A 26,387-nucleotide genomic window follows, 5' to 3' on the forward strand; every position below is an offset into this window, starting at 1 on the left:
ACCCCACCATCTCTGTTCTCCCCATATTTCATACAAGCTTTATTGTATTAAATATAATCAAAGCAAGGAGCAGGGTCAATGACTGGTCACGATTGTTTTCGGAAATTATTGCACAGCTAATTGGCTATTAACATCATTCCCTCGTTAACATACATCCTGCAGGAGGATGGAGCTCTTGAAGGCATCGAAGGCACTGAACTTGCTGTGTTTCAAACATTGCTCACACATCCACATCAGCCATTGCTCTCTGCAGGGGATCCACAGCCCAGTAGTCATCGTCCCAGCCCAGGAACCAGCCGGAGAAGGTGGGAGGCTCGAAGCCCTGTTTGACAATGGTCACCGGGGTCCTCTTGTCCCGCGTGGAGGGGTCTGTGTCAATGTAGCGCTTGGCTGGGGACACAGGGAGGGACCTCACTGAGCACCAGGCTGCACAGCAGCAGCTGAACTGGGGCTAAACGCCTGCCAGAGAGGCAGCTTCACATTGGCCATTCGAACAAAAATACCCACTGAAAGTTTCCACCCTATAGTTTTATCTGTGTCTGTCAGAATATAAATTGTGTGAGTCATGATCACACAGTGGGAAAACGAGAAAGGGATAGTTCAGAGAGGAAAATGTGACATTACCAGACTTCAGTGCCTCAGTCTTTTCTTCTTCTTGGGCATCTTTCCCAATCCATACAAAGACCTAAAGATAAAAATATTAATTATTTCAGCAACAATCATTCTCTTTATGAAGGGGTAATTTAGATAAAGCCTCAGTGAACAGAGTGTGACACAAACCAGAAAATCCTCGTGTTGGTGTGCCTGGGTTGTTGCCCAATGTGACCAAAGCTCTATTGGTCAATAATGGGAAGTCTTTTGCCTGCATTTTATCTACATGAATTGTAGACCCCTGAACAAATTCTAAACAAGTTTAATATCAGGGCAAAGTAGCAGACTGAACATTTTTCCATCAAATATCAAAACTCATCTCTGAGTTGCCTTGTGGCTGATGTGTGCTGAATCTGTAATACAGCAGCACCTCTGGCTATTGTGGTTCAGGTCTCGATCCACAGCCAATCCGTGCCTGTTCTTTGCTCCTCTTGTCCCCCTGCAAACGTGACATACCTGATCCCATGTGTCCAGGAGCATCACATCATCTGTGGCAAGGTCATCCTGAGTCAGATCTCCAGGAACTTCTTCAATCTGCAAAACAGAGGGTTAAGATGAGCACAGGCTTCAAGCCTCGCTTTACTTGCACAGGACAAACCACCCCAAGAAAGATGAGGTGTGGGGGGCTCAGGGCAGCTGGGCCTGAGCTCCTCCCAGCCCAGTGGTGGACGTTGAGTGAATCCCCCAGACACTCACGGTGAAGCGCCCGCTCTTGTTGGAGCACGCAAAGAGACGCGGGGGGTGAGTGTCCATCTTCTTGTCCTTGAGGCGGGGCGAGGTGCGGTACGGAGCTTTGCCACCCAAGGCTGCCCAGAAATTGTCTGGAAAACAGAAACAGAGGCTGATGCTTCTCCTGTTCACGGAACCCACACCAGGGGTATGGTTTGGGCAGGACCTGAAGCATTCCTCTGGGTCAGAAAGTCCCAATGGCCTGCAGACGTACATGAGAGTGCTGTTAAACAGTGAAAATACCCCAGTGAAGCCCCTCTTGCCCATATCCACATCTTCTTGTTCTGGGAGACAAAATATCCATGAAATAATTGCTGAGGATATGCAGCTACACAGAAATGATTGCAGACTCCACTGTGACCCCCTCACCTGGCTCTTTGCCCTCAGCAACCTGTACTGGGCGAGCTCCCAGTATCTTCAGCAGCTCCTGTGCTCCTGATTTCTCAGCGTTGCTGGCTCCTTGGCCAACCCACAGGTAGGCAGCAGAGGGAGTTTTCAGGACAAAGGCATCATTGGAGTTCAGCTGACTGGCTGTAGGATCCAGCTGAAAAGAAGGAACACTGCAGGTGTCAGATGTACCCATCCATCCTCTACACCGAGCCTGTTACTTCAAAATCAAACCTGAACTTACAGTTGAATAAACTGCAAACAAAATTTTCCATATGAGCATGTAAGGCTGTCAGATGTGTTGTATATTCCCTGTATCCAAGTGATGAGTTAGATTTTCCACATGGGAAGAGTAAATAACTGTTTCAGTGTGTGATGACAGGCACACGTGACCCGTGGCAGGAATGCCTGGCTGTCCTCGTGCCAGTCCTTATGGCAGGACAATTAAGAGCTCACCGGGCAGCCCCTGGCAGAGCAGTCCCTGCTACCAACACTGCTCAATCATTAACCCCAACTCCTCTGTGTCAACAAGGACAGGCCTCTTGAAGCTGGGAACCTGGGGAGTTCCTGCAGCCATAAAGCACTGCCCTCTCCTCACCAGGATTTCATCTCCCCATTGTTGTTGCACAGAGGCGTTTGTGTGCGTTTTCTCTCAGAGCAGTGGGCTCTGCACCTGTGTCCTGGCCCGAGTTCCTCTTCCACAGAGGGAACTGAACTCTTCCATGGGTCACATTCCCATCGTGGGCTGTGCACACAACACCGGGGCTGACTCTGCACGTACCTCCACTGCCCGGGTGGCTCCGGAGGTGCTGGAGCGGACCTGGAACAGCCGCGTTGCCGCAGGTGCAGTCTGGCCTCCTTCCCTCGAGGTTCCACCCTTGTAGACGACCAAGGGCTTCCCACCAAACATGCTCATCAGGTGAGGAGGCTCCTTCCCTTGCACTACTCGTTTCTGAAGAAAAAGAAACTTGCTGTCAGTTTTGAGACAAGACTAACCAGAAACAGCTTTTACAGCTCTGTTGAGCTGGAATATTCACAGAGCACCCAGCTGGGCCAGGTGTTTAATATTTATTTATTTATTTATTTATTTATTTATTCTTTATTCCCCAGTGTTGGGGTTGGTTTGTGCTGGGTCTCTTTACCTGCACGGGGCTGCCTCCCAGCTCCTCATCCAGCTGCACTGTGAGGAATGCAGAGGTTGCAATCTCATCCTGCGTGGAGTCGGCGCCCTGCCTGGAGAACAAGGCCAAATCCCGGCTTTATTCTCAGCCTTTCCCCAAACACACACACACACACACCTCACAGAGATCAAGAGGAGGTAAGGAAACCGAATCTCTGCAGCACTTCATTCAACACAAAGGAGAAATTCCTTATCCTCTATTGTAGCACAGCGAGTACAGGGGGAGATAAGAACATTTCCTAGATAAGCAGAGCTTGATCCAAAGAAGGGAGTAATAACCAGGGGTGGGGGGGAAATGGACAAAAAAAAAGCTCTCACAGTAATTCCCTCCATTGTTCCACTTCAAATGAAACACCCCAGACCTCTGGTATTGTTTTGTTTGCAAGGGAAAGTTATCCAGGGTGAAACTTTATCCCCCAGAGAGCCTCTGGAAGCAGGAACCAGCAGTGATCGATTTTCCCTGAAGACTCAGCCCCACGCAGCCCCAGCGTTCCCTGACTCGCCCCAGAGGTCCCGTACCAGGTGTAAATGATCTGTCCCCGCTTCCCGTCGTGCTGGTAATCGTACAGGATGATGTAGCTGTCCCCGCCGTAGAACTGCCCGTACGTGGCGGGGTCCACCGGCACCTTCTCGGAGCCTTCTATCCTCCAGATCTGGCGGGAGAGGAGCAGAGGCGCTGCAGAACGAGCCCATTCCCCATTCCCGGCCCGCGTTATCCCCGAATTCCGCGTCCCGGAGCTGGCGGTGCTGCCGCGCCCTCTGCCGGGACCTGACGCGACAATTCCCGTCCGCTCCGGGGGCTGGATCGAACGGAGCTGAGAGGCTTTTCGGGACGTTTTTAGACAGCCAAACCTCGGCCGGCACCGCCGTGGGCTTCTGGACAGCCCCAGCTCGTCCAAGCCCAACTCCACCCCTGCTTCTGTGCTCGAACCCAGGCACTCCAAGACATTCACACACGCGATGGCAACGGGGAGAATAACCAGGAGGAGGAATAAAGCCATGTCCACAATGCTGGAAAAGTGTGGAGTCAGACTCAACCCCATTTTTCTGCAGGGTTTTCAAGACCCTCCTGCTATTTCTGGTGTCAGAAATTCCTCACGACTTGTGTTGATGGCTCTCTGGCCTCCATTCGTCCTGCTGCTCCTGCAGCGACGCCACCAAGCAGCAAAGAAAAGTTTGGAAACCTTCCCGGAGGGATTGTGCCACCACTGACCTGTTTCTTGCCAGAGCCATCATCCTCCATGCCGTGCTGGGCAGCCATGGCCTTGGAGCTGTGCAGGGTGGCCGCGTCGAAAGGAACCTGCTCGATCTTGGCAACGTGGCCAGAAACGTGAGGCTGCCCCAGCCCTTCTGTCTGGTCCCTGTCCCGCCAGTTCTTGAAGAATTGCTTGAACAAAGGAGTCTCACCACTCTCAGGGAGGACTTGGATCTGAAAGGAATGAGCCTTTAGAACCATATCCCTAAGAACAGTAACTTTATCTACTCCTCTTTTTCACTCTCAGAAGAGGTCATGGAAAAGGTGCAAGAGTATCTGAGAGGAAGAAAGTTCAACTACCAGCTGTGCTGGGGTAAATGCTGCTTTAGCCCAAGAGCAGCACTGCAGAATCCCCCACCACAGAGCAGATCTCCCACAACAGGAGCTACTTGAGAGACCGACAGGGGCGTGTCACCTGAGCCACCCAAGCTCTGCAGCCCCTGGCCCACGTGGCAGGAAAGTGACCCCAGTGCCACCGGTCCTTACCTGGGTGTGTTTGGGATAACCCATCTTGTCAATGAACTCTGAGGCTGTTTTCAGTGCTGCCTTCTTCTCTTCAGAGTTGGCACCTTTGCCTTTAATGGAAATACAGAGAAAGGGGGTCAGGTTTTTTTACCCAGAGAAGAAACTGTCCCAGGTACCTTTTGCAAAAGTAGAAGGGCCCAGCCTTCCAGGTAAATGATGCCAAATAACAAATGACCGTTGTTCAATCTCCTGTTGTGATGGCTGAGAGAGAACAACGGCCTTGCTATTTCTGATATTCATTCTTTTCCCCCTGGTTCTCTCAGGTACCTTTCCAAACAAAGATCTTTCCATCTGTGCCGTGGTCCAGGATGAAGCAGTCATCTGTACTCAGGGCTGCCTGGGAGAAGGGGTTCTCATCTGCCACCAGGGACACTGCCATGTTCCCAGCCCCATTGGAGACCTGTGACAACACAGCACAGAGGTCACACAAGGCACCCTCTGCTGCCTCCTGCTCGTGGCCATAGCTCAGAACTCAGGGAGGGGAAGGGAAATCCATTTGAATGCACTGGCTGCTGCAGGCACTATTGTTTTCGAACAGGATACCTCAGTATGGCAAAAACATAACACTTACTCTGAAGATTTCAAGTATTTCTAGCAAAGCAGATACTGCAGGGACCAAATAGAGATTGCTCCAAAATGGGAAATACCCTCAGTGCAAAGGAAATATCTTCTAAAGCAAACCAACCGCACACAGGAGCTGGAGGGTAACTGGGAACAGCCTCCCTGTATCAAGTGTGGTTAAAAATCTGAATTCATTTACTGACTTATGCATAAAGTGCCACCTAACAAACCATCTTAGCAGATATTCACCCATGGATACCAGAGGCAGCTTAGAGAAGATTCCTCCCCAAAAGTCTTGGACACTTCTCCACTCACACAGCTCATGGCAAATGGCTTCATGTGGGTGTTAGAAAGGGGCAGGTCCTGCTTCTCAGGCTCACTGTTCCTAATTCTTTCCTCTCACCTTCCTAGCACAATGCCTGACAGCACAGAGGAAAACTCTCTTTTTCCCTCATTTGTTTCACACTCCACCTCTCTCTCAAAAATTCCTGCAAGTCCCAGCTGTCTCACTACAGTCACAAGTGGTGACAAACACAACAGAAAGTTAAGTGGACATGCAGTGTAAGCAACCAAGGTCCATACACAAAACTTGTTAAGAAGCAGAGTGAGGCAGGACTAGGAGTCAGAGCAGCTCAGCTCCTCTCTGCTATTGCACCTCCATCTAATTTCACAAAGATCACCCCATTCTCCCCAGAGTTATGTCAGGGTTCCTCGTTACCTTGTAGAGCTTAGCCAGCTTCCTGTTGGCTGTGTCGGTTTTGGTCTCATCAGAAGCTCCTTCTGGCAAATTGGGCTTTGGTCCCAGGACCTGTGAGGGAGAGCAAAACCATTACCAGCCAGTCCAAGAAGATCTTCCTTCCTGGATACTCCACTCAAGAGAATGAGTAGAAGAGAATTCCAGATCAGCCCTGTAAATTCCCTCTGATGTCCCAGTGGGGCAGAGGACCGGGTCTGCACTGAGCTGTGTTTATACCACACACCACTCTCCCACCTTTCTTGCACACACCACGCTCCCACTCCAGCACAGACAAATGGACACAGGGAATAACCTGGAGCATTTCCTCGCGCTCAGATCCCTCCTCTGACACGAAGACCTTGGCGCGCCCGTTGCGCTCGTTGTCGCGGATGCCCTTGGCCAGCACCGTGGCCTTCAGCCGCTCCTGGCGGTTGCTCTTGGAGCCGCACCATTGGAAGATGTTCTGGGGGAAAGGAGAAAGTTCAGAGTGTGCCAACACCTCTCTAGATGAGACAGGATTCAGCTGGGACTGAACAATGACAGTGTTTGAGGAGGCTCAGCGCCAAGATGGCTTCAGCAGAGTGCGGGGCAAAAAAACCTTATGTGAAACGTCAGACATCTCCTGCCCCTTGTATTCTGCCACACGTGCCTCTGACGTGGTACTCACACTGCCCAGGTCCAGGATGAAGCAGTCCCCTGTGTTGAAGCTGTCCCAGCTCACAGGGACCTCCGTGGCCCGGACTGTTCGCCTGCCTTTGACCTGCAGCAGCCTCTGCACAGTGACCTCGTTGGGAACCACGTGCCTGAAGCCAGAAGCCACTCCACCAGCCTGGGGGAAACACAGGAGCAAGGATTCACACCAGCACCGAGGGGAAGAGTGTATTCCCACGTGTATAACATGTCCTGTCTACCAGATATTGTCCCAAACTCAGGATTCCCTTTCTCTGCTGATAGACAGTGGGAATTATTTATCGATGCAGGCAACAGGACCCATTGCCAGTTACCCTCAATAAAAGCACAACCAAGTTTAAATGAATGAAAGTAACAAGGAGTGAGTGGGAAATAAACAAATCAGAAAGATCAGGGAAGTCTCAGACATGAGGAAATGTGAGCACTTTGCAAGCATGTGACCTGATATCACTTTCCTCGTGCCTTTGGATTCCTAACAGACACAACTGCTTGAGTGCATGTTTTCACTTCTATCCCACTTTATTGTGATGGCAGGGAGGAGTAACTCCCACTCGTGTTCATCTCCTTTACCAAAACATTGCACATGCTGGGAGGGTGGGCTAAGAACAGAGACTGCAAGGTCAAACTGTTACGCAAGTGGGGAGAAATCAAATCTCCTGGGTAGGCGTTTCCCACTAACTTTGCTGCTTCTTAGATTCATTCCAGGTGCCTTGGGACTGCTCTTTCCTCTGCCTCTCGAAGAAAAACAAACCCTTGATTCCTAAAATTTTCTGGGGCTTTCCTTGTGTATTAATTCAGCCAAATCTCTCCCACTGGGATCTGCTGTTCTCCGCCCTGCGCAGCTCCAACTCATTGAAAACATCTGGCTGAGAATGGGTTTTAAGCAACTGGAAGAAGGGCAATTCTCGCTCTCCTGGGAATTGGGCAGGGTGCCATTCCGTGCAGCCTCGGGTCGGTTGTCACCCACCTTGTACTTGATGCCAGATTTGAAGTAGCCCAGGAAGGTGGGGGACTCGTGGCCCTGCACCTCGCGGTGCTGCACAGCCTTTCCCTGCAGGTGCTCATCCATCTGCACAGTGAAGATGGCAGCAGCCCCACGCTCATCCTGAGAGCTTTCATCACCTGGAACGTGGAGAGAGACACTGCGAGGGAATGCAGGGTCTGCCTGTGCATCCAACTGTGCAAATGCACGGGGGGAAAGCAGATTCCACTGCGATATTGTCAAAGAGCCTGGGGTTTGCAGGCTGTGGGGAAAGCCTTGGCACGGTACTCTGTGACGTGGACTGCAGAGGGCAGTTAGGGGAGGGGAAAATCCCACTCCCTGCTCAGGAGGAGCACACCTGACCTCCCTCCTTTCAGGCAGAAAGGATTTCAGCCAGACCTTCCACCTGAGATCCTGTGTTCCCAGTGAACCTCTGCAGAACAGGGACTTACCTGTCCTATTGCCAGGAAAAGCTGTTTCTAGGATCAGAGGTGGCTGTACTCTTTATTGCAGAGACCACGCAAATATTTGACATGACGAGGGCTATTTACACCCAGAACTGCATTCTCAGCGTGCTGCTTTTTATTTCCTTGGGTAACATTTACCGGCCCTGCTTGGAGCAGAGAGGCTCAGGGTCACTCCCAGCACTCACCCAACCAGAAGTGCAGGTCGTACTGGAGGTTCCCGCTGCGCTGCTTGATGGTGTTCAGCACCAGGTAGGAATCTCCCGTGAAGAAGTCTCCGTACAGGTTTTTTGGCACTGGGACCAAATCGAATTTCTCCACCCTCCAGATCTGAAGGCCGGGTTCTTTCCCAGCCTTCAAAAACTCCGCGTGTTCCACCATGCTGACGGGCTGGGGGTGAGACAGAGGATGCTGTTCAGTGTGCAGGGCACAAGGAAGGATTTAAATTAAATTGCTTCTCATCTCTTTACTTGTTGCGCCAAGCAAAAAGTGGAAAGTTTCCTTTTTTCTTGTGCCCTGAGTTTTGAAGGGGGGGGAATAAATAAGGATGTGTGTGGAAAGAATCTCTCTCCATTGATGACTGTTAATTTTCACTTCCAATCACCTCTACTTCCTGGTTTACTCCTGGCTTATTCTCTTCTAGACTCTATTGTCTCTCTCTCTGGATTTTAATCTCTGTATTTTCCTTACTAATTTGTAACTTTTCAGTATGGCTCATAAGTGAAGCTTGACAATCCAGGCTGTCAGAAAGAAACCCCTTTTAACTCCACACGTTGTACATCCTGCACAAACATGATTTACAGGTTTTCTAAAGACAAATGGAAAATGCTGTGAATATCATTGAATATTCAGGTAATTAACAGGTTTCTTAAAGCTCTTCTGTTCTGACCTGTTACTTTAACTGCTCCCTTGTAGGACACATTAATTTACACAACATCCTGTCCTAAGGACATTGCAATTTTGGTTTAATATGTTTGTTGCCATACTTATGCAATATATCAACCTGGTGCAATATCCTTTGTTTTTTTTAACAAACATGATGAACACTTTCCTCTCTTATAAAAGAATTCACACTGATAATTCTGGAAGGAAATAAAACACTTCTGGCGTATTGGCAATGAAGTCAGTCCATCGATCACATCATGCCTTCGCGTGCTATCAGGTAACAGGGAAAAAAACATTGCAATATTCCATTAGAAGCATTCAGTACTTTGACAAAGAAGATGTTCACAGCAGCTGATGGACACACATAAAATATGCTGTTTTCAAGGCAGAAATAAAGAATGTTATAGACTAGAAAGCAAAATAGCAAGTTAGGTATCGAAGGGATTCCTAAGCTTAAATCAGATATCAAAGACGGAAAAGAATGAACTTTATCATCGTGATTCCAGTCAGCCTGAATCCTCCCAAATTCCCACTAAAAACTGGGCAAAACCCTGACAAAGAGTTAAAGGAGAGGGTCTTCTGTAAGTATCTGGAAGCAGCAGTTTATCAGTGTTTAATCGTGATGTTCATCACTTACCACAGCTGAAAGCACAACAGCTGCTGTAACAACATATCCCAGCCCTGCCACAGACATGGAGCTGACACAGCTCAGCTTCAGAGCCATTGTGCAGAAAATGGTGAGCAAAAGATAATTGAAGTCCTTTCTGCCCATTTCTGGGAGCAAACGGGCTTCTCCCTCCTCCCGCAGAGCTGTGGCGAGTCCCAGCTCCCTGCTCCTCCGGCTGCTGGGGAAGATGAAGGGCAGAAGCCAATCTTTTATCGGGGACAAACACACCCACCCCCTCGGCAGCACAGGGGCGTAACGCGTTTGTGCAAACAATCCTGTTGGAATCCCAGAGCCTCCTCCGGCCTCTCCCAGAGCCCGGAGCCCAGCACAATGTGCGATCCATTACCGACAGCGCAGTCAGGGTCACACGGGCCAAACCTCCCCTCGCAAGGAGAAATTCAGAGACATCAGCAGCGGAGGCAACGTTCTGTCAGCCGAGAGCCGCGAGGTTGATGAGACGCAGAGGAACGGCACGGCGGCTCCAGCTGGCAGTGGATGCAGGGAAAGAGACTTTGGGGAAGACAAGGATTCAAGTGAGCAACCTGAGGATGGGGGGATGCAGCCTCAGCTCCCTGAACTCGTCAGAGGAGCAGAGTTCAGCCCCTGCTTTGCCTCCACACGCGCCACTGTCAGTAACCACGCGGGAGGGTTTGGGGATGCGCTGATGGATTTCAGCTCCCGGCTTCACAACAGAGCATTCAGAGTCTGGTAGGTGACAGAACAAAAGCTCATTCAGTAATCCAATCGTTTCACAACCAAGTATTTCTGAGGGTGCAGCAACACCCGGTGACAGGAACACAACAGCCATCAAACCTACTCAGCCCAAAGGAATTACAACGGGGCTGATTGTAGCACATCAACAAGCTGCCACCAATAAAGAGATTATTCCTCCAACCATCTCATGCTGCAGCAAGTTCGTCTATCACGTTTTCCAGAGCTGTGCAGGAACCTTTCCCCGTGGCCCTCAGGAGCGGAGCAGCCGCACAATGTGGAGTTGTGCTGCTGGGCACCTCTGCTCTCAATACACCCAGGGAGAATTCCTGACAGGCTGAGCTTCCCACGGTCAGAATCTCTCAAAAGATTCTTAAATAAGGGGCCAAACCCTCCACCCATAAAATTCCACAACAAACTTCCACGAAGGAAAGAGCAGACCCTGCTTTGCTTTCCCCACTCTCCATGAGGATATTTTCTTTCCCTCTCTCCCGAGAACGCTCTGCTGCTCTCTTGTCCAAGCTGATGCATTTTAATTTGAAATGTCACCTTGGCAATGCACCTTCAAAAATTTCACTGGAAAGTCTCAAACTGAAACAGACAATAAAAACAATGCGCTAGTGCTGCTGGTATTTCTGGTCTCTGTGAAGGAAGTTCAGAGTGTCAGAGGTCTCAGTCTCAGTGAAAAACATGTTGGAACCTTGACTCCAAGGAAGGCAGCTGTGAAAGGCTTTGGCAGCTCCAGCAAACCCAAACCAAAATGACTTGGTTGCATAACATTTGAAAGAGATGGGTCCTTTCCAAATGGAAAAATACCCTGCACTTTTTATTACTAAATTAAATACCTGTATAGTGCCACAACTGGGCAAACCTCACAGACTGACAGCACAAAGACCCAGGATAATCGTCTTTGTTAACATCCCACTGTAGGATACTGTAATCTGCAGATATATACAAATACAATATTTTTGAAAAAACATTTATTTAGTATTCTAGTTAATTTGGCATTTTCTACGTCCAAGCTTGCATTGCAATATGTAAATACAGGCAAAAAATGGAAAGAGTGCTGCAGTGCATAAATTGTATATTATAGTCTTCTTTCATAAAGTGAATTAATTTACACCGATTCCTGGAGGGAATCGGTGTAAATCTACCCCAACAGATGGTTTGGGTTATTACTGCTGGCAGCAAGTGTTGCATTGTTAAATCAAGCCCCAGAAATGTTTGCTCTGGACAGTGTCCTGAGGGTATTTGCCAGCTGAGATCGCCAGGGCCCTACTGAAAAGGGTGTCCTGATGCAGGCATGGAAAACAGGCACTTTTCAAGCTGCTGTTAATAAAAGTGTCCCGCTTGGTCCCAGAAAGGATGCTGTACACAGCCAATGTCTTATGCAAAGGAAAGTTGTTTAAGGAAAACAAGGAAAGGGCTTCGAATGCAGGATGTCAGTGCAGAGGGATCAGCTAAATGACACTTGGCTCCACAGTGATGGAAACAAGAACTCAGGAAAATTAGTCCAATGATTTGAGCAACCACTGGAAGACAACAAGTTCATTATCTCCAGATGTGCAGTCACACCAGCAGGACAGGCCAGCCCGGGATGGAGTCTGGCCTGCAGGAACAATCCCAGGGATTTGCTCCCGGGCATCCAGCACCACAGGAAAGGCGACACACTGATCAAAGTCTGTGTCTGGCCCACAGACCAATGGCAGCCAGGGAAGTGTGGAATGATCTCCCCGAGGCTGGAAGGCATTTGCTTCGGGGGGAAGGCCAGAACAGGCAGAGAGGCCCCCAGTCCCTGTGCTCAGCAATCCTGACCCTGCTGTGGTGCTGTACAAACTCCGACTGCTGCTGCAGCTTCTGCCGCCTCCAATCTGGGACTCAGCTCCTGTCTCTCCTGCGATCCAACCCAAACCACCTTTCCTATTCCGGCCTGCAGCTTGCAGCAAACAGCTCTCATTGCCTCCCTCCCTAAATTCTTCATTTCTGCTGTGCTCACTCATCCCTGTGGCCGTGCCTCCCCCTCATCGGCCACGGTCCCCTCTGCCCTCACCGACTGACACAGCAGCACTGTGGCCATTTGTGCCCACTCTCCTCTGAATTTCTGCCAAGGAGCTGCCCAGTTCTGCACTGCCCAGCACAACCATACTGAGAGCAGTGCCCTGTTCCCTTCGGGAAAAACCTGTGGACACTGAGCCTGGAATCTCTTACTCTGCCTCATCCCACTGCAAAATCCATTACAGGGAATAATTAATGTGCGGTTCGGCCACATCAAATACACTCTCACATCTTCACACCTACCACCATCTAAAGCTTAATGATGGAGCTAAAGTAACTTTCTTACAAGACAGTGTCACCCAATACTCACAGCAGGGAAAGAAAGAAAATCTTTATTTCATTCAGCAACTGCCCACTACCAAGAGAAAAATGAGCACAATATTTTTTGTGAGGCCCGGTTAATTTGTAATAATTTGTGGCAATTCACACCAGAATACACCCACAAATATAGTCAGGACTCACCTGCCCAGGGCTGCTCAGGAAAGCTTGGCTGAATTAAATGAGACAGAAACAAGGGCAGCCCACATCCCCATGTGGTTGTGCTCATTTGCAGCTCCAGCGTCAGCTCATGATGGGTTCAGATAATTTGTCTAAATTTGCTGCATAAACAAAACCCACACAGGAAGGGCTGCAGCCAACACAACATTTCACCACACGGCATCCAAACCACCTGCTGCTCACTGCTGGACCAATTCCTGCCTTTCTACATGGCAAAGGCTGGATTTTTGATTTTAATGGACGACACTTGCACAACATCAAAATAACCTGCAAATACAGACTGAGTTTCTTAAATATGAGGAGAACAGTAAATCTGAGTAGAGTCTGTATCCACACTACGGTCATGCTGCAAAAATGCCCCTTGTGCACCAATCCTTATTGCACCTCGGGGGCAAACATTTGCATTTCCACCCAACTAACCCTCTCTTTCTTTTTATTTATTTGCCAGACATGGGGAATAAGAACTGCTCCAAATAAACAAAAATATATGTCCTCAAAAGAGAAAGCGTCCCTTATCTCACAGCATTGCAGACTGCCTATACCAAGTGCCAGACGAGGTAAATCACCGAAGTATTTCTGCTGCATCAACAGCAAAACCCTAAGTCCTTGTTTTGCAAGAGGCAAAGAGGTATAATCCTCCTGGCACGATCAATCCGAGGAAATCTACAGGCTGTACTTGCCACAGCAACAGCCCAGAGCAAGGGCTGCATTCCACAGGTCTGAAACAGCGACACTGAAGAGATCACACAAACACAAACCCCAATAAAGTTATTTGCTTGCTTCAGGTTCAGCTCTTTGTGCACTTTGAACACAGTCTACAATGTCTGACTACCCACGGAGCCATTTCTTTATTCTCTGATCTGTTGCTGCCCCATAAAAACTCTGATGCATTTACAGCGCTTGTGAGAGGGAATAGCACAGGATCACTTGAGTTCTGACAGTCCAAAACTCAGGACATGACGCTGCTGAACACGGAGAAAGTTTAGCACAGGATCCACAGCAATGACAGCACACCCTGAAAATGGAAATATTTGTTTATTCCTTCAAATTCCCTGCCAAACCAGTATAGAATATCAATAATTCTTCAGTAAACCATTGAAAATAACTCTAGCAGGACTTCAGCTTTGTTACCAAGGGAACAGGCATTGAAAAATATCTTAAATGATGGATTAGCTCAGTTTTCAGTCTCCAGACAGCCCTAAATTCATATATATACAAAACTAAACCCAAGTCCTTTCCTTCCATCCCTTGAAGAAGCCAGTAAACAAAGGTTATTTGGGATTAAGAAAAAACTGGCATGGGACAGCCTCCCCCTTCCCCAGCCATGGTGACTCCATAAACTATTTCAGCTCCCTGTAGGCGGAGCAGCACAGTTAATGGCATTTCCTGCAGCTACATCTTAACAGAAAAGCCACAAATCCAAAAAAAAAAAAAAAATTCAAACTGAGTTGTTTAACTCAGATCAAGAGTCCAGGACACGAAGTCCAGAATTAGCTGTGCAACTGGCAAGTAGGTTTTTTACATTTGTTAAGAATCCTACTGAACCACTGAGCAAGTTAGAAGGCCCAGAAGATTTGAGTATTGTTCACTTTTTCCAGCTGTTTGTTTGCACTGTGAGTCACATCAGCTCTATTCTGGGTTCTGTACCTTTTGAATACAACCCACTTAGTAAACACAGAGCTTCCAGCCCCACGCACCCCAGGCAGAAAACTTCAACACAAAAACCTGAGTTTCCTCTCAGTTGCAGTGATGTAAGTTGGGGAGAATATTACTTCCACAGGAGAAAGCTTTGGAGATTAGACAGGTCTGCCATCTGAAACACACCCAGAGAAAATCTGCTGATACAATCAGCTGGTTCAGAGCCCTGCCTTGAGCATAAGTGAGAGCTGAATCATGCACTTAAACGCACACAAAGCACAGGGAAGGCTGGGTCAGTGGAAAGCACCGACCACTTTCATTCACTGGGGAGCAAAAACAAATCCTGACTTATGCACCACCACAAATCATTGTTCAGCGCTGAAAAAAATATTTAAGGAGTGCTTATGTAACACATAAGACATAAACCAGCACATTAAAATATGACTACCTCCCCAATGATGTCCCAGAGAGAGAGCTGCTGGTGACAGGCAGAACACGTTGTGGAAGGCAGTGAACACATGCCTGTGGTCAGCTGCAGGGAAATGACACAGATGTTCTTCCTCCAGTCTCCAGGTCCTGCCTGTTCAGGGGACATCAACTGCAACTTTATGCAAACTCTCCTTCCCCAGAGAACAAGCTGATACATTCCTCTGCAGCACAGAAGTTGTTCAATCTGTGATCCATGACACCAAGAGGAACAGAGCAGCACGTTACTGCCAGAGAAAGGCTGGAAAGCAGCAGAGGTGGCCTAAAACAAGTCCGAAAGGGAAGCACGGAGCGTGGCCTTGCACTCCTCGTGCAGCATCAGGCTCAGGCAACGGCATGACAGGACTTAGGAGTCATTGTTTCTCGTGGGTTGAGTATAAGTAAGCAAAAAAGCACAGAAATTATTTTTGCTGATGCCACAGTGACAGGGCACGGCAGCTCTGGTGTCACCACAGGGCCAGTGGGAGCCATCAGCTCCTGCCTTCCACATCAGCTCCACGCAGAATTCAACTTTCCACGTCAAAAACCTCTGCAAGACACGAGGCAACTCAGGATTAACAAAAACTAGCAGCAGGAATGCTCGGAGCTCCCATCGCACCGGGCACAGCCACAAGAGGGCAACGCTGGAAACACACATGCCAAAATGATCCCTTCTTCCTCGGAGCTACGTGATTAACAGGGGAGGGTTTAATTTCATCTCATTTCATTTCAAGCAGGATTCAGGCCTTGCTGAGGAGGAAGCACAAGGATTGTCAGAGCAGACAGCCCGAAAGAAGGGAAAGTCCTCACGGTGTCAGCGCTCACTGCCGCAGCCTCCGTCCATCTTGAGAGATCCTGGGATGATTCATTTCCTCCAGTGTTTTAAAGATGCTGTTCTGAATTGTAGCTGTACTTTTACTGCATGTGGAAACACTGAGTAAATAACATATGTCTAAACTTTGGGTTTGGACCGCGTCCCACTGCCAGACTGCCCCAATACAAACTGTTGTTTCTCCCACTCCAGTTGTGCTGGGACTCAGCTGAGATCAGTTCCAGCTCTCCAGGTTCTCAATGGGAGGTGAATGAGGAACAAAAAAAAAAAAAAAAAAAAAAAAAAAAAAAAGAGAGAAAAGACCAAAACCACAGACTATAGTCAGAAAATAACACTTTAAAACAGGCAAAAGGGAAAAAAATATATATAAATCTTCAGAGTCCATACCACCTAACCCTTCCATGCAGACACCGTCACATCCCAAATTTTGATCACAAAAACCTGACAGCCTGGAATACCCTGACTAAGAACAGCACTGCTCACCAAGTCCCACAGCTGGGGAGACGGAATGAAGTAAAATAAAGGTCGCTCTGCAGAGGGCAGTGTGAGATTCTCAGAACAACAAGCAAATCGACCCCTCCCGTGCCAGCGGGCACCACCAGGCTCCCTGAGGGGCCGGGATCCAGCAGTGCCATCCCAAGCTGGCATTTCCAGACGGCCCAGCACTGCAGAGCTCTGTTTAAGCCCACTCATGTCAGAGCACTATTTAACCTCTCAAATGCATCATCAGTGGATAATCAGAGATAAATACCTGGCCGTCCTGCTGAGACAGGCTGCTACCGCCTGTCCTGACTTCTCTGCCCGCACTTTCCTTCCCTGAGCAGGTGAGAAGTACTGGGCTGACATTTACTGGACTGTCTGGCCTGATTTCATCTCTGCTGGCATTATCAGTGCCACGGGAAGAGGCAGCTCTGGAACACCCCTGGACGGGCAGGGCGCATGGACTGACGGACACAGCCAGCCCCGCGCTGCCCAAGGGAGGCATTCCCAGCGCTTCCCTGCTGCCACGGGCACACAGAGCAGTGGATCCCGGGGGTAGGAACACCCTGCTGCACTGCAGAGGCACCTGGCAGTGTCTGACAGCTGATAAGAGGTCTGATGAACCTGCCCTGGTCATGGGTGCAACTGGCTATCAGGGTGTAGGACACAGTGTAAATATCGAAAATCTGCCAACGCCTGTGGCTCCTTGGGAAGCAGAGATGAGGCAGAGGCAAAATCTCTGAAATCCAGGCCTGGTGCACACGCGGTGCTCAGACACTCACACCAGCGGTTCATTTACCTTTCTCCTGCTCACTGAAATATCCAAACGGAGTCAGAAGCCCCTGATCAAACACGTCCCGACTGCCAAAGTCACAAGGACGGAGCTGAGCGCTTTTCCATTCCCATCTCTGTGCAAACATCTGCTGTGAGACGGTGCTGAGCCAGCGTGACAGCTCTGCTGTGCCCCGGGGCTGTCTCCGGCTGCATTCCCTTCTCCCACGGCTTTGTGGTGCCTCCTGCAGCAAAACACTTCCAGAAGTGCCAAACCCCAGCTTTCGGCTCAATAGCTGTGCGCTATCCCCACCTAGGGAGCTCGTGTCCGACACAGGAAAAATAGTTCAGCATGGCTCAGAGCTGAGAGCTCCAGCAAGTTTAGTGCTTTTATGGGAAAAGAATTAATCATCCAGAGCACTTCTTTCTGATTCCCTTAGGCTTCTTAGTGTCTGAAGTGATTAATTAACGATTAAGAGACTGAAAAGACACACACTTGAACTAATGCTGTGAGAAGCAGAACAAATGGAGTGACAGAGGTACACAGAGAGCTGCACAAAAGCTTCACAAAAAAAATAACTCGAGGTTTTCTTCCTAACGCAGAACCTCTGAAAGCCACTGCACAAGACATCCTTTGAGTCTTGAATTTTAAAAGATCCAAAAGAGATTAGAAGTAAACATATGAAATATCACTATATACCATTTTCTTTTCAGCTGAAATTGTTAGAAGGGATATCAAAACCTGGTCCAGAGAACCAGACAATTGCTAACCAACAGAAATAATACACAGCTTGTTACAGACAAATTGTCCATATCAGAATCTTTTGCCTTTTCAGGAAAAACATTTGATAATAATCGAGCAGAGGCAGAGACACACTCAGAACTTGATTATTCACATGACAATTCCCGAGTGCTGTGGAAGGGAACAGAAAACAAGAGCAGCTGCTTCTCTCTAGGCAGGAGTTATTGTACCCAAGCTATTTCATATCTGTGTTTCACCATGTTCTGCTTTACTGCAACCAAGCTGCAACACTCGATCACCTCAGCTTAAAGAACAAAAAAAAGTTTCTTTAGGTCTCCAGGCTCCAAAGCAAAACAAAGAAATAGCTGTTTTGTGAAGCTGCACATTTCTGTCCGAAATCCTCTTTCCCATACATGCCACTCAGCAGCAACACTAATGTCTGGGACTGGATTAAAATGGAAAGCTTGTATTTGTAAGTGAGCTGAAAGCAGATACAAATCCTGAGCACTAAATACGTCACAGGGCTATTTTAAAAATGGTTTGGTTCCCACCAGAATTTTGTAAAACAACCAAGCTACAACAAGAAGTTATTTTATCTGAATATGGGATGGGGGAAAGCAGTGGCTCAGTCTGGGTCAGCAGCTGAAGCTGCTGCTCCCTGTCCCAGAGGAAGCTCCCGACCCCTTCCCTGGCACAGGGGCTCAGTGACACTGCTGCCCACACCACCAACGCTGGACGTGGCTGCAGCGCTCCCAAAATTATCAAAATCCGTACAAAACCAGCCCTGCACTGGAACACATCAGGCAGCCTTTTAGCCAGAGCTGGCAGCAATCCCCCCTGGTAACATTATCAGAGCCACGAACCTGGATTGCAGAGTGCTCCCATCCCCGCTTTGGTGATGAAAGGAACAAATTCACAACGTGTTGGATTTGTGCCTGTGAAATCCAACTTAAACTAGCAGCAGCAGCAGCATTTCTGCTTTGTCACCCTTTCGACATTCAGAAGCAGCCAAAGATTGATGGCTGGTTCCATTTCCCCACTGTTTTCCCCATAGCACCGGAATTTCATCCAGCCAGAGAAAGCCTCCACTCTGCCAAGAGCCGGAGTCATTCCTCTGGGGACACTGCAGGTACTCGGCTCTCACTAAAACTCAGCCGAACTCTCAAACAACCACTGGAAAATCTCTCCCTGTCTTTAAACATGTAACATTTCATGTTCTCACCACGTCACTAACAAGGTGTAACTAAAATTCCCACCCTGTCTTCATGCTGAATTCCAGTGAAACCCACGGAGCAAGCCTGGTGATGGCAGAGATGAACACTGACACCCTGGCTGGTGCCTGAGCACAGGCCAGCATTCCCATTATCCGCTCTGGAGATGGATGGAGCTCAGCCAGAGCCTGGAACCACAGCAAGCCCAGGCAGTGGGGTGGGCAGGGAGGCGGTGGCGATGCCAGCAGCACCCATCCCACGGAGCAGATGTTAAACGGGGCTGACTTCTGCTTCTCTCTGCTCCTGCACAGGCTAAGCTTCCATCTCCCACCTCTCCGTGGGACAAACTATGGGATAAACTGTCTCCTGGCCAAGAGGAGCCAGCTGCAATAGCCTGTGAGAGACCCATTCCTCAGTACTCAGGTTTCACTTCGTTTTTCCAGATGGATGTTATAAGGTATTCTGCAAAACAGTTGGAGAAACCCGAAGGAGGAGAGGCATTTAAGGAACCCCCACCCCCTCTGACTCCAGAGCAGGACACCCTGAGCTGAGCCATGCTCTACTCCCCCAGAGGAAATAAAGGAAATCTTTTCTTTGCCGATAAACTTGCATCATGCAGAGTTGGTAGTGGAAAATGGAAATTGTAATGATCAGTAAGAAAAATAAGAGACTTAAGGGGAAACGATGCTAGTATAATCCTTGTTAGCAAAGTCGGATTTTTTACATCCAAGAGCAAATAACATTCAAAGCAGTTTTATTCCGAGAGGGATCTACTTACTAATGAGGCCTCCTTGAAACAAGTCATCCCCATAACTTTTTTTTTAACACTCTTCCTAGGAAACATTTTAAATATGTTTTCAGTGTCTACATTTTTTGAATTTCTATTCAGAGCTTTCAAACATTCTTCCCCCAGGCAAAGAACAAAACAAACAAGCCCCCGCTGTTCCCATCACCACTCGCAGCGCTTCCACTGCGTTCAGAGCGCACCGGGCTTGCGGGGGCCCCTCCGCCCCTCCGGCCCCGCGGGACGGGAACCGCTCCAGGGCGGCAGCGCTCCCGCGGAGCCCGGCACGGCCTGGCAGAGCCTCGCAGATGCCGCAGGAAACGCCCCGGGACGGGAGCGGGGACAGGACCGGGCCCCGCGGCCCCCTCCCTCCGTCCCCCCGAGCCCCCGATCCCTCCGCCCGGCCGTGCGGCGAGGAGCCGGGGAAAGCCCCGGCAGCCGCTCCCGGCCCTACCTGGTGCTGGCACTCGCGGGCACAGGCGGCTGCGGGGCCGGGCAGGGCAGGGCAGGGCCGGGCAGAGCCGGGCAGCCCCAGGGGCGGGATCCGGAGCTCCCCCGCCTCCGCTCCGCCGCCCGCCTCCCTGGGCGCGGCACCGGGACCGCGGGGACACGGGCACCGGGACACGGGGACACGGGGACCGGGACATGGGCACCAGGACCGCGGCACGGCTCACCTGGGCACGGGTACACCGAGCAGAGGTACCTGGGCACAGTTACCCCCGGCACGGCTCACCTGGGCACAGGTACCCAGGCACAGGTACTCCGGCACGGCTCACCTGGGCACGGGTATCCCGCACAGGTACCCGGGCACAGTTTACCTGGCACGGCTCACCTGGGCGCAGGTACCCGGGCACAGTTTACCTGGCCCAGGTACCCGCAGCCCTCAGGCAGACACGGTGCCGGTACCAGCCGTCCCCGCCCAGCCCCTCGGCCACCCGCGTGTCCCTGAGTCCCTGCACGGCCGGGCCTCTCCTGCCCTTCGGCTGCCACATCTTCCCACCTCTTCAATTCCAGATCATGTTTTAACGCCTTGTCACATGAATTTCATTGCTTGTTTTTGTAATTTTCAAGTGGTTATTGGTATGTCCGCACCAAACAACACGAACAGGGAGCCCATAGTAGTCTCTTATGGATGTCAGTCGTTAATCAAACATCACTCTAGGATGCAGTGCAGGATGTCCCAATAACCCATCTCCCTGGGCTGGGAGCTGTCAGTGCCCGTGCACACCCCGATCCCGAGGGAGGGAGGACGGGCAGCACTGCTGGCACCAGCCCTGGAGGCCAGTGACCTCTTCCTTCCTGTCACCTATTTATAGTCACGCTGTCCCTGCAGCCAGTGCTGCAGGCCATGAACGTGTGGATGCACAGATAAATGTGTACAGATGATTTCTTGGCCCAGTTTTGATGCTCGCCAGCTGCAATGTACCTCAGAACATCCTCCTTGCAACAGTGAGCGCCCCTGGGCACTGTGTGAGTAGAGATCTGGGGAACAAATTGGGATGACACGGGTAACAAGTCATAATTGTTGGTTAGATAACCCATTTAAGCTCCTAAGAAGTCTGGTGTAACAATGAATTACTTGAATATTGTTAAGCACACATGAAGACACGGACCTTATGGCTGACATGCTTGGGAATATCACACAGAGCACACTCATCCCTCCCGTGGTTGTTGTGTTTGGAGCTGGAGAAAGGAACGTGATCCTTAAGAGCAATTTAGCAGGAAGCATTTTATGAGGAACATCATGTGTAACAAAAAATCTGAGAGCGAGTCAACATCTCCAACGGCACTCTCAAACAATAGAAATTTATAACTCCCTGCATTTTTTTATGGAGCTTTTCCCCGACACTACCAGTGAGTTGTGGTAAATCTAAGACAGGCAGGCAGGCCACAGACAGCTGTTGTTTTTCTTCTGCCCTCTCCATCCTGTAATCAGAGAACTGTCTTGTGTTCTTGAGAGGGGCACTGTACCGAGACAGTGCCACCCTGCCATGGGCTCTCACAAAAACCGTTTCTATGCCACCAACAATACCTCCACTTGCTGCTGGAATTGTGTGGAACAATGACATGGTTATTGATAAAGCCACTGGTGGGTATTTCTCCTCTGTCATGGCTGTAACTGAAGAAGTTTTTTTGTTATGCTTTTGTGTAAGAGAACATTATTAATCAGAATATTTTAAGTGGGCTAAAAACCATCTGCCATTTTGATTCTGAAGTCTGGGAGAGCTGTGCATAACCAGGGTAGGAGCAAAGCTTTCATTAAATCAGGAACATCCTTTACAAAGAGGCCCTGACACTGCACAAGCACACAGATTCTGTTTCCATAACTCATCTGCTTGATGTTCTGCGTCATGTTCACATCCTATCATGCATTTGTAATATCATTACACAGATAAACAAAAACATTTTCACCTGTCCATCAAATATAATTAACACAAAATTACTTAGCCTTTTAAAAACACTCTGTTCAACTACTTTAAGTAAATTGTAATGTTAAATTGTAATGTCTCCATGGAAATTTTAAGTCCCTGTTTCCACTATTCAGCTGGAAATGCAGCTACAGTTGTGTTGTTGAGGGTGGAAAAGTGACCTGGGCATGCTGAACCATTTGAGGGAGATTATTCTCAAGAAGTGACCTCCCAGTGCAGAGAGCGAGATGTGGAACCTCACAGGTTGAGAGCAGAACCAAGTGAGTTTCCTGATGTCAGGAGCAGCCTCAGAAACTGTTGTGATTGATGAGAAGGGCAGAAAGGTTTCCAGGGAGCCTTGTGCTGGGGCACTACAAAGTCCCTCAGCAAGGAAACACCCTGAGGTGGGGCACAAACCCCTACATGTTGCTGCTGCCAGCTCCAGAGGGTGCTTTCTGTCCAGAAGCAGCTCTGTGTGGATCAAATTTTGCCTTGTGCAAGACGATTGACTCACAAAGTCTTTCCCCACTGTCAGGATCTGGTCTCTGGGCATGTTGTCATGTCAGCCAGGAAACCACAGCCCTTGCATGTCTTTGAAAAGCAGATGCTGGCATTTTGCGGGCATTCCTATTGCTACAGTTTGGTTTTGTGCTAAAATATAAGCTGCTTGCTAAGGACATAAAGAAATGTGAATGCTTGAGGATTACGCTCAAGGCATCAGAGCTGAAAGGTGATCTCCAAAATAAGTCAAATAAAGTCAGCAAAGCTCAGATTTGTCTTTAGTCAGGATAAAAGGAGTCATGGTGAGCACTGACCCCATCAAGTGGGCTCACTGCTGTATGCATTTGGAAGTATTCCTCAATATTAATGTGGAAATTCCTGTGGAAAGGAGTACACTTTCATTCCATATTGCCATTCCCACAAAATATTGACTGGGAGAATCCAGCTGAGCTGCATCTACCGACACCAGAATTACCATTGGCCCAAATGTTCTTCTATCATTAATCAGTTTAATTTGAAGCTTTGAGGTTGTAGAAGTGCCAGTGGGCTTGGACTGCCTATTTTACATGAGATTAAGGAACTAAAAAAGATAAAGAAGGAACTAAAAAAAAAACCTTGACCACAGGAACATTTCTACAGACACCAAAAAATTGAAATGGTAAGAGATGAAAGGAGAACTGGGCAACTCAAAAATAAAATACAAGACCAGTTAGTCATCTGTGACCAATGCAGTGTTACGCGATCAGCTCCTACAGAAGTGTATTTCAAACTAGTTCCTGAAAAACCCCGTGCTTCTCCCTTCTGTCTCTGTCTAGAGAAACCCGAGCAAAGCCAGAGGATGAAGTTGGGGAACAAGACAGACAGACAGACAGACAGACAAACCTAACTTTAGCTACTTTTTAGTGACTGTTTGTGGCCTGACAGTTTAAATTCTGACACTCTGGCCTGCTTACTGCTGTCCACAGGGCTGCAGATAAAAAATTCCATTCAAGCCCATGCTCTTCATGAATGCTGATGTGCAATTTAATGATATTTAGATTTATTTTCTTACAAGGATTCATTCTAAAGAAGGAAGCAGATACTATAACCCCCCCTATGTAATTTATTTGCAAAGAAGAAAATCCTCAAACCTTCTATCAACTGCATTAACTCAGAGTCTTTACTTTTCCTGGGGTTTGTGGTACAGAAATAAACCCAAGAGCAAGGCTCACGTGAGCAGAAAATTTGGATGCCGTTCTCTCTCGGCAGAGACCTCAGAAAGAGACACGTGGAAGAGGCTTTTCAAGAGTGGACTGACCCAGCAGAAATCCACAGGGAAGGGTGGGACGATAGAGGAGGAGTCCATCCCTGGCAATTTGGTATTGTTACCAATTTAGTGGGTTTTAATTACTGTTGTTAGGTTCTGTCCAGATGTTCACAATGAATGGGCTGAAGTCAGCCTTTTCTCAATAACTGTTGTTGAAAAACTGCTGCAGGCTTTCAAGCACTCGCAAGAATACAGAACCAAAGAAATGCAGATGCTGTTGCTTGATCCTTCTCGCTCACGTCTTTTGTGAACTTTAAACTTCGTAGGAATATTTGAGCAGAGCATATAAAAGGATTCCAAACCAGGAGTTTTGAAGCGAATCTGTATTGCCTTTTACATCATCTCAGAAGGGAAGGTAGTTTTACAGGAAATATATTTGGGAATTTCAGTTAAAAAGCTGAACCTTACTCACATTTTGCTAATGGCTTTTAATTTTGTTGCAGGTGAGAAACAAAAGTACCCCCCGAACTGCTTCTCATTTCTGTTCACAATTCAAATTCCCCACAAGCCAGACTCCAGATTAAAGTGATGCTCAGAGCTGTGGAGTAATCCCGGAGATGTCTCCACGGGCACTGGAGGGGGAAGTGCCGCCCTGTGAGTGTGACTGGGGAGATGCGGCGGGGTGAGCAAACCCCACGGGGAGCCCGAGGAGGAGCCTGTGCCTGCCTGCGGGAAAGGGCTGCTTGGAATTTCCACTGGAAAAGAAGCTGCGGCTCCCATCAGCCACTCCCACCCTCGGCGGGCTGTGCACCCGTGGCCCTTTCCACGGAGAGCAGCAATAATTACCTGTCACAAATCCCATCTTGTAAAAACGGGGAAGCTCACCCCGCCTGCCTGACTCCACCAACACCGGGCCATAGATACAAAAACCCTCAATCTATTTTCGTGTGTGATATTTGAGCAGTTCTGAATTTTAAAACCTCTCATTACAGTGTCTGTGTATTATTATTATTAATAGAATATTATTTGGGGCGATACCGGGGAAGTGTATTTTTTTCAAGTCAGTAAACCAGACTTTCAAGTGTGTCACAACAGTCAGGTCATTTTCCGTTTAAAGACTCCCTCTCGTGGAAATCATTCTCACTGGCTTGTTTTGACCTATTTTTCTAGTAAAAGTCACTCCATATAAGGTCTTGCAAAACTTGAAAAGGTTCTGTTGCACGGTGTTTTCTGTTTTGAAGTTAAAACCCTGACAATAACTGACAGGAGTCCTACATCTGTACTACATCGCCAGCAGATTTAGTATTTTTTCTATTGAATCTTTGCTTTTTATCACTCAGAGATGTATTTATTTAGTATGTAGATAAAGGGGAAAAAATGTAATTGTTTTTTCATCAGTGCTTTTCACTCTATGAGGTTTCTGCCCAGATAACATGGAGTGCATGCATAACATGAAATTTCATCCTGGTAAAGGTTGAGTAATAATTAAGGGGTGGCTGATTCATGGAAAGCAGAGGATTCCCTGGGTGTTGCTGCACTAAGAAAATGGAATTAGTAATGTCACAGTAATGGAGATGGAAAATGCCCACTCTGGAAAAACATTTCCATAGTAAATGTTATGGCAGTGGGGAAGCTGCAATTGGAACCTTGGACACTGACACCCAGCACAATTCGATGCTTTCCATAACGTGTGGGACTGAAATAAAATCCTTATTGGGGAAACGTATTGATACAGTTTTACATCTCCCAAATCACTGATTTATTTTTTGAATCCCGTGAGCTGTGAGATTGGGCAGCACGTTGTGATTTTAGGTCTTTAGGATCGCATGCCACAAGTGTTTAAAAAAGCCGATTGAAAATAATCACGGCCCAAATTAACAACTTGGAGCATTTCACGGGAGATGGCAAAGCACCGGATGATGTTACTGGAGACAGTCGGGGCCCTCTGGAGCCCCTCAGAGATGCCGGACACTGTGCTACAGCCCCGTACCTGCACCGAGCCGGGCTGTTCCCGTTCGCACCATTTCCTGGCGAGCTGGGGCTCCCGGGCGGGTCACCGCCGCTTTTCCACGAGGAACAGCTGGGAAATCCGGGATTTTCCGCGCCGCCGGAGGCCCGGCTCCGCCCGGAGGCCCCGCTCCGCCCTGAGGCGCCGCCGCCGCTCCGCCGCCTGAGGGCGCGCGCGGCCCCGCCCCGCCCCGCGCGCGGCCCCGCCCCGTCCCCGCCCCTCGCGCCGGCGGGGTGGGCGGGGCCTCTCCGGGCAGCGCCCGCCGCGATTGGCTGCGGCGCGGCGCCCTCGCGCCCACTCTTTGTGCGGCCCCGGCGCCCGTCGA

At 48.9% G+C, this 26,387-nt stretch overlaps 1 protein-coding gene across 2 annotated transcripts; it reads right to left on the reverse strand.

The window, feature by feature from the left end:
• Positions 1 to 13: 13 nt before the first annotated feature.
• Positions 14 to 20,441, reverse strand: GSN (gelsolin). Of its 2 annotated transcripts, none has more exons than XM_040083569.2 (17): positions 20,354 to 20,441; positions 8,349 to 8,550; positions 7,682 to 7,836; positions 6,692 to 6,853; positions 6,338 to 6,487; positions 6,007 to 6,096; positions 4,995 to 5,127; positions 4,689 to 4,777; positions 4,161 to 4,376; positions 3,467 to 3,600; positions 2,910 to 3,000; positions 2,549 to 2,719; positions 1,750 to 1,924; positions 1,348 to 1,472; positions 1,108 to 1,185; positions 625 to 685; positions 14 to 390 (listed from the first exon to the last, which is right to left on the reverse strand). In XM_040083569.2, exons 2-17 carry the CDS (start codon positions 8,539 to 8,541, stop codon positions 221 to 223), a joined length of 2,193 nt encoding a protein of 730 aa, XP_039939503.1. In that variant the 5' UTR covers positions 8,542 to 8,550; positions 20,354 to 20,441; the 3' UTR covers positions 14 to 220. The 2 variants fall into 2 exon arrangements, with proteins under 2 accessions (XP_039939503.1, XP_039939504.1); XM_040083570.2 differs by lacking the exon at positions 20,354 to 20,441 and adding an exon at positions 9,683 to 9,953.
• Positions 20,442 to 26,387: the final 5,946 nt, after the last annotated feature.

The sequence above is a fragment of the Hirundo rustica genome, chromosome 20, assembly GCF_015227805.2.
Source record: "Hirundo rustica isolate bHirRus1 chromosome 20, bHirRus1.pri.v3, whole genome shotgun sequence".
NCBI classification, from domain to species: domain Eukaryota; kingdom Metazoa; phylum Chordata; class Aves; order Passeriformes; family Hirundinidae; genus Hirundo; species Hirundo rustica.